This window comes from Peromyscus maniculatus, chromosome 23, assembly GCF_049852395.1.
Source record: "Peromyscus maniculatus bairdii isolate BWxNUB_F1_BW_parent chromosome 23, HU_Pman_BW_mat_3.1, whole genome shotgun sequence".
In the NCBI taxonomy this organism is placed as follows: Eukaryota; Metazoa; Chordata; class Mammalia; order Rodentia; family Cricetidae; genus Peromyscus; species Peromyscus maniculatus.
The window spans coordinates 14,890,180-14,902,338 of NC_134874.1; the positions used below are offsets into that span (position 1 = coordinate 14,890,180).

The window sequence follows — 12,159 nt, forward strand, 5'->3', positions numbered from 1 at the left end:
AGTGCCCCAGGGTCTCCTGTAGCCCAGCCTCAGATTTGAACATGGGGTCCTTCAGCCTCCAACTTCCAAGTGCAGTATCACCTGCCTAGGCATTTCCTCTTGGAGGGGGTGGGGTCTGGAGACAGGGTCTCTTTGTGAGTTCAGACTGACCTTAAATTTGGGATCTTCCTGCCTCATCTCCTAAGGGCTGGCATTATGGTGTATGCCACCAAACCTGGCTCTTTGTATGGGTTTTCTCTTTTCAAAAAAACCTGGTTTTGTAGTGGTAATTGTGACCATTGTACCATCCCACCTGAATTTCCTGCGATCTTCAAACCAAGCTCAGAAGGAATTGGAAAGAAAGTTGGGGGACTTGAGGGATGGCTCAGAGGTTAAGAGCACTGACTGCGCTTACAGAGGACCTGGGTTCAGTTCCCAGCAACCACATGGTGGCTCACAACCATCTATAAATGGGATCTGGTGCCCTCTTCTGGCATGCAGGCAGAACACTATATACATAATAAATAAATCTTAAAGAAAAAGAAAGTTGGGCAAAGCAAACTGGTTCCTGGGCTGAAGTCAAGTTGATTCTCGTGCTGGAAACTGAAGCCTGGAGCTTATACTCTGGGCAAGGGTTCACTGTGGGAACCCTGATGTCAGCAGCTGTCAGCAGCTGGCCAGTCTCTGCTTGAAGCAGTACTGCCCTGGTTAGAGAAAGCACTGGAGTTCCATGCATCCTCCGAAGTTGGCTCTGTGTATCCACCATAGTTCCATGAAGAGATTAGCAAAGGTCAGGAGGCCTCACAGGTTAACCCGCTGGAGAACAAGCTCCCTGTAATAACAGCCTGCAGATAGCTCCTGATTGGGCTTTTATAATGGAGTCCTGGCCACACCCTGGGATCAGCAGCTTGGGAAGTTAGGGGTGCTAGAGGTTGCGAAGGTGAACATGTTTACTGATGCCGCTTCCTTTTATTTTCTGTCTTTTGAGATGGTAAAATTGGTGTGGGTGACCCTTAGTGACTGTTTTTCTTCCTTTCTCCATGTGCCCCAGTTACTTCCCCCAGTTGCTACCAGTTTCTGTTTTGGATGTCTGGCACGTTCAGAGAGAAAGCTGGTACCCTTGGACTGGATTGCTAAGGATGGAGGCAGACCGCTTTCTCTGAGGGCCGTCAGTATTGGCCTGTGCCTCCTGCCTTGAGTCCTGACACTCAATTTGAAAGCCTCCCCAAACTGCTCCAGCCAGCCAGCCTCATGTATTCCTCTCCTGCAGCCAGACGTGCTGTGTTTACCAGTGTTTGGTGTTGGAATTGTAGGGTACAATTCCAAGTATTTTCCAGCCTCGTGATAAGTTCCACACCATAATAAACACAGCTTGTACCATTCAGTTCCATCCTTTTTGAGATCTGCACATGATCACCAGGCTGGGGCATGGGCACTTGCTGGGAGAGTCGTTCATATCTAAAGTGGCGGCAGCAGGGTGCTCTGAACCAGGCCCGTGGGCCAGTTTCCTGCAGGACAGCCACCTTTAGGGCTCGTCTAGGAGTCACATTGGCGTGAATGACCCTGAAGGATTTAACCAAGGTGCGTTTGCAGAAACTGATAACCAAGATCGTGCACTCCACATAACTCCATTCCCAGTTAGCTAAACTTCTCTCTGCATACTGTGCCCTGGTGAGAAGGTGTGTGTGTGTGTGTGTGTGTGTGTGTGTGTGTGTATACATCTGCAAGGCCAGGAAATTGGGTTTAGTGCTGAGAGAATTTTTTTTTAAGTTTTATTTTATGTACATTGGTATTTTGCCATGAGTGTTGGATCCCCTGAAACTGGAATTACAGACACTTGTGAGTTGTGACCTGTGGTTCCTGGGAATTGAACCTGGGTTCTCTGGAAGAGCAGTCAGTGCCCTTAACCTCTGAGTCATCTCTCCAGCCCCTGGAGCTCTTGTTGCATGGCTTCCTGAAGCGGCATGAACTCTTGTCTGTCCACCCTGGAATGACAGCAGACTGAAGGAGCAGCCCACTCAGATGAACCTGGTGAACCAACCAGTGAGCCTTCTGGGGTCAGCAGTGAGAGCTGCACTGCGCTGTGGATGTACAGCTTGCAGGCATCTCCACTCACCACTCTCCTTTACCCCAGTCAAGTCTCGTGTAGCCCAGGCTGACTTTGAACTGATCCTTCAGTCTTCATCTCCCTGGTTCCGGGTTCGAAGGTGTGTTACATCACATCTGGCCAGGAGGCTGCTCCATTTTTTTTTTTTAATTTATTTTGACTGCTTTTATGACTTAGGGAAGAACTTCAGGGTTGTTGTTTTGTTTTTCTGAGTTTCCCCGAGCATGCCCCCCTCCCCCGGCCCTGACACACACACACCCCGCCCCTCGCCGTTTCCTCTACCAGCCAAAATGTCCCAATTTGGAGAAAACAACTGCAAACATTACTTCATTTCATTTTCGTCTAACTTTGGAGAAGTCAGAACCGCCAGGGTTGGGGGACGCTCTGTCAAAGGGTCGCTCAGGAAAGAGTAAGAGGGTGAGCCGCTCCGCCGGCAAGGGGCGCAGGCTGGTCCAGCTGGACCTGTGACCACCATCCTGCTCCCTCCCTTTCCGGCCTGGCGCACGAAGCTGTTGCCATAGAGACGGAGCTTGGTTGGCAACCGTCACTAGGGAGCGCGGACAGAAGACGCCGGCCGCTGGGGGAGTCCCGGAGGCAGGACGACCCAAGGCTTTTGAGGAACGAAGAGGGCGAGCCCCTGTAAGTGCAAAGTGGAGGGGCATGGCCCGGGTGGGGGTCCCGCCCGGCAGGGCGAGGTCGTGGGACCTGGAGCACCCCAGAAAGAGCAAGTGGCGGCGCCTGGACCTAGGGGCTGCCCCTGCCCCTGCGTTGCCTGGGCATAGAAGTTGTCCCGGCTAAAGCGCTGGCGAAGTAGACATTGGAAACCATAGCAGCGCTTTTTCAAACAGAAGTAAATTCTAACTCTAAGTCACGCCCCTCAGAGCCACGAACTTCTTTTTTTTAAAGGAAGATTGGGCTGGTCTAGAACTCACAATGATCCTCCTGCCTCAACCTCCTGAATGTAGAGCTACAGGTACAGGTATGAGCCCAGCCCTGCTCCTCCTAAATTCTTGTTTGTTGTAGGGGAAAGTGAGAGAATGTATTAGAGGAATTAATTTAAATTTTGTTGTTGTTGTTTTCGAGACAGGGTTTCTCTGTGTAGTTTTGGTGCCTGTCCTGGATCTCCCTCTGTAGCCCAGGCTGGCCTCGAACTCACAGAGATCCGCCTGCCTCTGCCTCCCGAGTGTTGGGATTAAAGGCGTGCACACTACCACCCGTCATTAATTAAATTTTTTAAAAAATTATTTTTATGTGTCTGTGTGTCTGTCTGGTCTGCATGCATGTCTGCACACCGTGTGTGAAGTGCCTGTGGAGTCCAGAAGAGGGCATCAGATTCCCCTGGAACTCCAGTTACAGATGTGTTGGAACTAGGAATCAAAACTGGGTCCTCTGGAAGAGCGGTCAGTGCTTTTAACCACTGAGCCATCTCTCCAGCCCAGAACTAAATTTTTAGTTTTATGTATTTGTTTGTTTGTTTATTGGGGGACACATACTATATTGTATGTGTTGAGATCACATGACAACCTTTGGGAGTTGGTTTCCTCCTTCCAGCATGAGAGTCCTGGGGGTCTACCTCAGGTTGTAAGACTTGGGGTCTCATCTACTCCCCAGAGGACTTTTTAAACTTTCAAGTTCTTTTGAAACTTCCTCTTTTTGAAACTACAGGATGTCAGATACAGAAGAAAAGAGAGGAGAGGAAGAGAGAGGTGGGGAAGAGGAAAAGAGAGGAGAGGAAGAGAGAGGTGGAGAAGAGGAAAAGAGGAGAGGAAGAGAGAGGAGAGGAAGAGGAAAAGAGGAGAGGAAGAGAGAGGAGAGGAAGAGGAAAAGATGAGAGGAAGAGAGAGGAGAGGAAGAGGAAAAGAGAGGAGAGGGCCGGGCAGTGGTGGCGCACGCCTTTAATCCCAGCACTAGGGAGGCAGAGCCAGGCGGATCTCTGTGAGTTCGAGGCCAGCCTGGGCTACCAAGTGAGTTCCAGGAAAGGCGCAAAGCTATACAGAGAAACCCTGTCTCGAAAAACCAAAAAAAAAAAAAAAAAAAGAGAGGAGAGGAAGAGAGGTAGGAAAGAGGAAAAGAGAGGAAGAGGAAGAGAGAGGAGAGGAAGAGGAAAAGAGAGGAGAGGAAGAGGAAGAGAGAGGTGAGGAAGAGGAAAAGAGAGGAGAGGAGGTATTATGGAGATAAAAGCTGCTTTCATCTCCATAACACCCCCGCCACCCCCTTCTGCAGGCTCCGGGCTGCATCTGTACTAAACACTTGACATGTGCTAGCCCAGTCTTTAAATCCTGCTAGAATTTAGGATTCTCATTTTTAGTTTTGCCTGTGAGCAAGTTTGACCTCGGAAGGAAGATGTGACTTGCTCCTGGTCACAGAACAAGGCTGGTTGGTGGACGTGGGAGTAGAGGGAACCTTTGACTGTAAAGCCCACACTCCGATCACCAGCCCACCTGTCCCTGACGTCTTTGCTAATGTCTGCCTCATGCATTGTGCTGCCTGTGGGAATATGAATTATTTAAAGTGAGTTAGAAGGCGCTAAGATCATTCCTAGAAAGATGTATTCTAAAGATTTTTAAGATTTGAGCTAGGCTTTCCCAAGAAGATGGCATCCCTTTCACTCCCACAGGAAGAAACTGGAGCTGCTTCTGTCCATTTCAATATGTTAACACATCAGGCAGCTGAAGCAGGAGGCAGAAGGGTCTGCTGAGTGTGTCGATATTTTTTTTCTAGAGGAAACTACAGGATGTCAGATACAGAAGAAAATCCCCCAGAGGAAACAGGAGAACGTGTAGACACAGAAAAAGAAGAGGAATATAATCCAAGTTCTGAAGAAGAAAATCTGCAGCAGAGTCTAACCGAAGACACAGTGTCATGGGAGGAGCCTCAGGAGGAGGAGAGACAGATAGAAGAAGGAAAGAGAGGGGAGGAAGAGGAAGTGAGAGGGGAGGAGGTGGAAAAGAGAGAGGAGGAAGAGGAAAAGAGAGGGGAAGAAGAGAGAGGTGAGGAAGAGGAAAAGAGAGGAGAGGAAGAGAGAGGTAGAGAAGAGGAAAAGAGAGGGGAGGAAGAGAGAGGTGGGGAAGAGGAAAAGAGAGGAGAGGAAGAGAGAGGTGGGGAAGAGGAAAAGAGAGGAGAGGAAGAGAGAGGTGGAGAAGAGGAAAAGAGAGGAGAGGAAGAGGAAGAGAGAGGTGGGAAAGAGGAAAAGAGAGGAGAGGAAGAGGAAGAGAGAGGTGGGAAAGAGGAAAAGAGAGGAGAGGAAGAGGAAGTGAGATGGGAGGAAAAGGAGAGAGGTGAAGAAGAAAAAGGTGAGGAAGAGGACAAGGAGAAGGAAGAGGAGCGTAAGGAGGAGAGGCAGGAGGGGAAGGAGGAGGAGGAGAAGGAAAAAGAGAAAAAGGGAGGTCCTGGCATAAAGCAACCGGCAAAGAAGTCTAAAAAGGCGCTCAACTTGGATGACATTGTCATCAGCTCTGAGTCCTCCACATCCGCATCTTCACTGGTGAGTCCACACTGACTCATCCACCTGGTCATTCGGTTGTGTTAGTGGTGCACTGGGTGTATGGCAGTCGGGCTATGGGGTGCAAAACCAAAGTGAGCTGGAGAGATGACTCGGCCGGTTAAGAGCCCGCCCTTGCTGTTTTTACTCAAGGCTTGAGTTCCCAGCATCCATGATAAAGTGTCCTATAACTCCAGCACCAGAGAATCTGATGCCCTCTTCTGTGCTCTTGAGTCCCTGTATAAAACACACACACACACACACACACACACACACACACACACACACACTAAAAAGAAAAGAAAACCATATGTTCTGTACAGTAACTGTGAGATGCCAAGGAGGGTGGTTTAATCCAGTTTGGAGACTGGTCGAGGCAAGCTTCCATGAAGTGTGTACCTGCCTGGGAAATGGCCAATGGATTAGCTGAAGATGAGACACACTTGTCTTGGGACCAAGTTCCCGTGACACAATAGTGGTATGGATTTCCCACAGCCTGCTCCCCAAGAAAGAACTCAGTGCTGGTTCAAAGGCGGACCTCCCAGTGGTGCTGAGAAGGGCCTACCGTGTGGCATTGCTGGGAGGCCAAGAATTAACCTGAACACAGCCATGATTCTTTTTTTTTTTTTTTTTAATACAAAATGTCCCCAGCACAGGGCTAGAGAGGATCAGAGGTTAAGAGCACTGGCTGCTCTTCCAGAGGTCCTGAGTTCAATTTCCCAGCAACCACATGGTGGCTCACAACTATCTGTAATGAGATCTGGTGCTCTCTTAGGGCATCCATGCAGACAGAATACTATAGATATAATAGATAGATAGATAGATAGATAGATAGATAGATAGATAGATAGATAGATAGATAGATAGATAGATAGATAGACAGACCTTAAAAAATGTCCCAGGCTTCCTTTTAAACCACCTGTTATGACACTGGCTGACTAGGAATGGAACAAGATCACCATGGGAAAATGTAGCCTGGGTACTACATACGGTGTCAGAATCTTTTTTTTTTTTTTGTTTTTGTTTTTGTTTTTGTTTTTGTTTTTGTTGGAGCTGAGGACCGAACCCAGGGCCTTGTACTTGCTAGGCAAGCACTCTACCACTGAGCTAAATCCTCAACCCCTCTTTGGTTTCTATTTAAAGTCTGAAACCTCAGAGAGTAACGAGTCATCCACACACTCCCAAAGTCCTGAAGTAAGCGAGATTTTCAGAGAGGTCCGTCCAAAAGTTGAAGTGACTGAGGCACCCGCCGTCCGGTCTGAGGAGACAGAGATGGAGTCTCTCAGGTGGAAGCTGCTGCAGGAAGTTAAGGAGGAAGTTAACAAGGAGGCAGAAGTTTCAGCCCAAGGTCGGAGAGACAGAGAATCCAGAACCTCTGGAAGGATGTCCTACTTCCTCTCGGAAGACGGACAGATATCATACCAGTTCAAAGGGAGTTCCAAGGCGTCCATGGTGTCCACCTCCACAGAGGACACCTTGTTCCAGAAGGAAGAGGTCTCCAAGGTGTATCCTTTGGTAAGTGTCCCCACAGTGTGTCATTCCTGGATTTGGACAGTTCTGTGAGAGAGGGCATGTGCATGTCTGGGAAGATCCAGTGTGAATGTGCTTGTGTGTGTATGTGTGTTGTGTGTACACCCACATACATGTGGAGGCTAGAGGATAACCTTGGATGTCTTTTTCAGCCTCTGTTCATCATTATTATTATTACTTTTGTTTTGTTTTTTCAAAACAGGGTTTCTCTGTGTAGCCCTGGCTGTTCTGGAATTCACTATATGAGCCAGGCTGGCCTCGAACTCAGAGACTGGCCTGCCTCTGCTTCATGAGTGCTGGAATTAAAGGCGTGCTACCATCACTGGTGGGCTTTTTTTTCCCCCATAAGGTTTCCCATTGGCTTGGAATTTGTATTGTAAAGCGGCCTGGGCTGCCTGGCCAGTGACATCCACCCCCAGCCCCCCTAAGATCCCCCATCTTACTGGTTAAGCACTGGGGTTACCAGCCACTCACTTCTGTCATGCCTAGCTGGTTTTTGTTATTTAGAGGGGTTCTGAGGAGTAAACTCAGTCCTTTCAGTTGGCAACTCTCCGACCCAAAAAAACAAAACAAAACAAAACAAAAACTTTTTAGGGTTGGGGATTTAGCTCAGTGGTAGAGCGCTTGCCTAGCAAGTACAAAGCCCTGGGTTTGGTCCTCAGCTCTGGAAAAAAAATATTAATATATATGTGTGTGTGTGTGTGTGTGTGTGTGTGTGTGTGTGTGTGTGTGTGTGTCTTTTAAAGTTCTGTCAAGAGCTGGGGGGTTGGGGAGACACCCATGTGTTAGACCTGGAACTGGAAGGCAGCATCTGGGTTCAATTGCACTGCTCAGCAGGCCGGAAATTCCCAGCATAGTTTGACTGTTGCCTTGGCGACTCCGCGAGGGAGACGCCGCGGTCTTTCCCTCTCTCTCTTCCTTTCCCATCCTGTTTCTCTCCTTCCTCCCTCTGCTCTCTCTCTCTCATCTTCCCCTCTGTACCCTCTTCCTTCTCAGACGCTACCACTGTTCCTCCTCCAATGTCTACTTTTCGGCCTCCGCTAGGGGGAGAGCTTTGAGAGGTCCCCAGGCCCTCATCAGAAAGCGACACATCTCTGGCCTTCCCTAGGAATCTGTCCTCGCTGCGGCGGCTGACATGCGTCCCAGGGAGGCGCCATCTGCGAGGCACAAAAATATTGTCCTTTGCCCAGCGCAGGAAAAGGAGGAGGCCCCTCTCCCACTGCTTTCCCCGTCTGCTGCATTGTGGAAATCGTTTGCTAGGATTCATTCTTGCTTTTTGCTTTTTTTTTTTCCCCCTTTATCCTGCCCCCTTTCTTTTCCTGAGGATCCATACCTTCGGAAGATTGACTCTACCTATGTAAAGAACTTAGTCCCGACCCAGAGTGAGCCTTTTCCACACAGCTCATGTTAGATTTTGGTTTTTCTGTTTTGCTTTGACACAAGGTTTTGCTATGTAGCCCAGGCTAGCCTTGAACTTGCAACACTCTTACCTCAGCCCCGAGTTCTAGGATTATAGACATGTACAACTTTGTCAATAGTCACTGGTTTCCTCCACCACTCTCTATTTATTTTTATTTAAGGAAGAATTTATATTAAAAAAAAGAAGAAGAAGAAGTAGGGGGCTGGAGAGATGGCACAGAGGTTACGAACATTGGCTGCTCTTCCAGAGGACCCAGGTTCAATTCCCAGCACCCACATGGCAGTTCACAACTGTCCGTAATTCCACTTCCATAGGATCTGACACTCTCATACAGACATACATTAAATAAATAAATCTTAAAAAAAAAAAGAAGGAAAGAATTTATAGTGTATTTATGTGTGAGGAGGCATGCACAGCCTCCAGTGCACACGGGAAAGCCAGAGAGCATCTTGCAGAGGTCAGTTTCCCCTTTCCGTCTTGGGGGTCGAGGCACTGAACCGAGGTCCTCAGGTTTGGCGGCAAGCACCTTCACTCACTGAGTCTTCTTGCCCATGTTCCACTTAATTTTTCTGAGAGCCTCTCACTTAGCCTGAAGCTCATCATTTGTTTGTTTGTTTGTTTTTTGAGACAGGGTTTCTCTGTGTAGTTTTGGTGCCTGTCTTGGATCTCACTCTGTAGCCCAGGCTGGCCTCGAACTCACAGAGATCTGCTGCCTCTGCCTCCTGAGTGCTGGGATTAAGGTGTGCCACCACCGCCCAGCTCATCATCTCTTTTAGGCTAGCTGGCCAGCAAGCCCCTGGGATCCTCCTGCCTCCACACCCCTTTGCTGAGGTTTCTTAATCAGTGTTCTATTACTGTGAGGAGACACCGTGACCATGGCAACCGTTATAAAATTAAGCATTTTACTGGGGGCTTGCTTACAGTTTTGGAGAGTTAGTCTGTGACCATCGTGGCAGAGTGTGGTAGACAGGCAAGTAGGCTTGAGGACCGGCCTGGTGCTGGAGCTAAGAGCTTACATCCTGATCCATCTGCAAGTAGCAGGCAGAAAGAGGCTGGACCTGGAGTGAGCTTTTAAAACCTCAAAGCCCACCCTCAGTGACACATCTCCTCCAGTGAGGCCATGCCTTATAATGCTTCCTAAACAGTCTGTCAACTGGCGACTGAGTTCAAAAATACATGAACCTATGGGGACCTTTTTTTTTTTTTTCCTGTTGTTTTGTTTTTGTGTTTTTCGAGACAGGGTTTTTCTGTGTAGCTTTGGAGCCTGTCCTGGAACTCACTCTGTAGACCAGGCTGGCCTCGAACTCGCAGAGATCCACCTGCCTCTGCCTCCCTGAGTGCTGGGACTAAAGGTGTGCACCACCACCACCAGCCCCAATGAGCCCTCTTTATGGCCCCTTGTCTTGTTTACTTGTACATCCCAGGCTAGTTTGAAATGCACTGTGTAGCCAAGGCTGATCCACCTCTGAAGTGCTGGCGTTACAGGCATGCACCACCACGCCCAGCCAAAGCCCTTTCCTTTCTCATGACTAACTTTAAAATGACAAGATGAAACTTCAGGGTGAACATGATGATCCTGTTAGGATAAGCAAGTCTCCAAAGGAACAGTCTGATTTGCATACATCAGCTTTTTTAGAACCAAGGCAAATATTAAGTAATTCTGTTCCTAGAAGGTGCAGCTTGAGACGATTATAATTCCACAATTCTACCACTCACGCCCACGCAATCCGAGATGTAAACAGAAACACCAGTTCCAGGGAGCAGGCAGATGGGAACAGGAAGTGTGGGGCGCGAACGCTGTGCGAGAGAAAAGTCACCGTGCGTTCCAGGCCGGGTCTGTCTTGGGGAAGAAATACCCAATCCCACGGTTCAACTTCCTAAGTTTTGTTCCAAGAGGAGAAAGGCAGCTGTTGCTATAGGCCAGGGTAATTCATTGATCTTCAGCAGTTTGCCATTCAACTATCCACTTTCGATGCCGCTTTTAATTGATTAGGTTTTGTGGGGGGGCGGGGGGGGGGGGAGAGCGCAGCTTCAGGCTCAGGGGAAATTTGAGTGGACAGTAAGTACATAGAGTTTCCATGGTGCCTGTTATGCCCACGTCATGAGCCCCCAAGAGACCAACCACCAGGAGTCCGGGTCCATATGCAAAAGCAAAGAACCTTTATTGCAAGCTCGAGCTTGGGCTCTCTATCCTGTTCAACCGCGGTTGGATTGGGGAGTGCTTTGAGCTCAGTTGAGGCGGGGTTTTTTAAGGACTAAAGGATGGGGGTGGGTGTGGGTAGGGGAATTCTGGATTCAGATGGGGGTTGAACTCCTGGTTGGGCAGGAGCGAGGCACAGGAAGTCTTGTCAAACAGGGATTGGCAACTTGTATACAAGTGATGTAAGCTGTCCTTAATGTTCTGGAGCGGCTAGTACTTGTCTGTCTCAGTTCTGATTGGTCCCCTGCAGGGTACAGTTCCTGGCTTTTCCTGGTTATTGTAAAGGTGAGGCCTAGTCCCAGCATTGTTAGCCTGCGGCCTGCCATGGCTGCACTAATGTGAAGTTAGGCCTCTTCAGGGCCACCTCCTCCAGATTCCCCCTCACGTCAGCGAGGCACATTTGCCAGCAGCAATACGCCAGTGTTGACATTACTATTAGCAGATGGCATTAGCAGCCAGACGTATGAGCCCGTACATTCCGCAGGCTTTGACGGGTGGGTGTGTAACTCTGCATGTCCACCATTTCAGTCTCACTCCCTGCACACCTCCTGTCCCCTCCTCCTCCAGAACCCTGGCAGCCCCTGATCATTTTCAGTGTTGTTTGGCCCTTTCCAGGATGCCTGGGTTTCTCATTTCATGAAATTCTTCTTTTGGCATTGCTCCCAGAAGGGTAGATTTACTTATCCAGTGTCTGCATTGGTGCTGGTATTGAACTCAGGGCCTTGCCCGTGCTAAGCAAGTATTCTACCACTGAGCTGTGGAAAGCAGCAGCAGCAGCAGAAAACAAGACAGAAGAACCAGTTATTCAGGCTGAATGCTTCCAGCACTTGGGAGGCAGAGGCCGGCAGATCTCTGTGAGTTTGAGGCCAGCCTGGGCTACAGAGTGAGTTCCAGGAAAGGTGCAAAGCTACACAGAGAAACCCTGTCTCGAAAAACCAATTAAAAAAAAAAAAGAGTTTCTCTGTGTTACAGCTCTGGCTGTCCTGGAACTCACTTTGTAGACCAGGCTGGCCTTGAACTCACAGACTTCCGCTAGCCTCTGCCTCCCAAGTGCTGGAATTAAAGGGGTGCGCCACCACTGCCTTGAGGCTTCCCTTTCTTATAAACCTGCTAAATGGGTTTATTACACCTTCTCCACCCTGTGTTTCCAGGAAGTAATGGAATTCATCACATTAAGTACTTACTTAAGTACTTAGTAACAGTGTTAGTAACAGTGGGGGGCTTCAGGTCTGGGGGGTAAAGAACAGAAAAAGTGGTGGGGGTTTCTGTTGTTATTTGTTTGCTTTTAATTTATTTTATTTTTTTAAGATTTATTTTTGGGCGGTGGTGGCGCACGCCTTTAATCCCAGCACTCAGGAGGCAGAGGCAGGTGGATTTCTGTGAGTTCGAGACCAGCCTGGTCTACAGAGTGAGTTCCAGGAAAGGCGCAAAACTACACAGAG

General features: G+C 48.8%; 1 protein-coding gene across 3 annotated transcripts in view; it reads left to right on the forward strand.

Annotated features, from left to right (window-relative positions):
• Positions 1-2,557: 2,557 nt before the first annotated feature.
• Positions 2,558-12,159, forward strand: part of Cfap251 (cilia and flagella associated protein 251) — a 76,329-nt gene continuing 66,727 nt past the window's right edge. Inside the window, exons 1-3 of one of the 3 annotated variants that reach the window (XM_015996472.3) lie at positions 2,558-2,725; positions 4,808-5,570; positions 6,711-7,082. In XM_015996472.3, coding sequence (XP_015851958.3) covers positions 4,821-5,570; positions 6,711-7,082 — 1,122 coding nt within the window. In that variant the 5' untranslated portion in view covers positions 2,558-2,725; positions 4,808-4,820. Of the gene's footprint in view, positions 2,726-4,163; positions 4,221-4,807; positions 5,571-6,710; positions 7,083-12,159 lie in introns of those variants that run through there. The other 2 variants (XM_076560817.1, XM_076560816.1) reach the window with 2 other exon arrangements.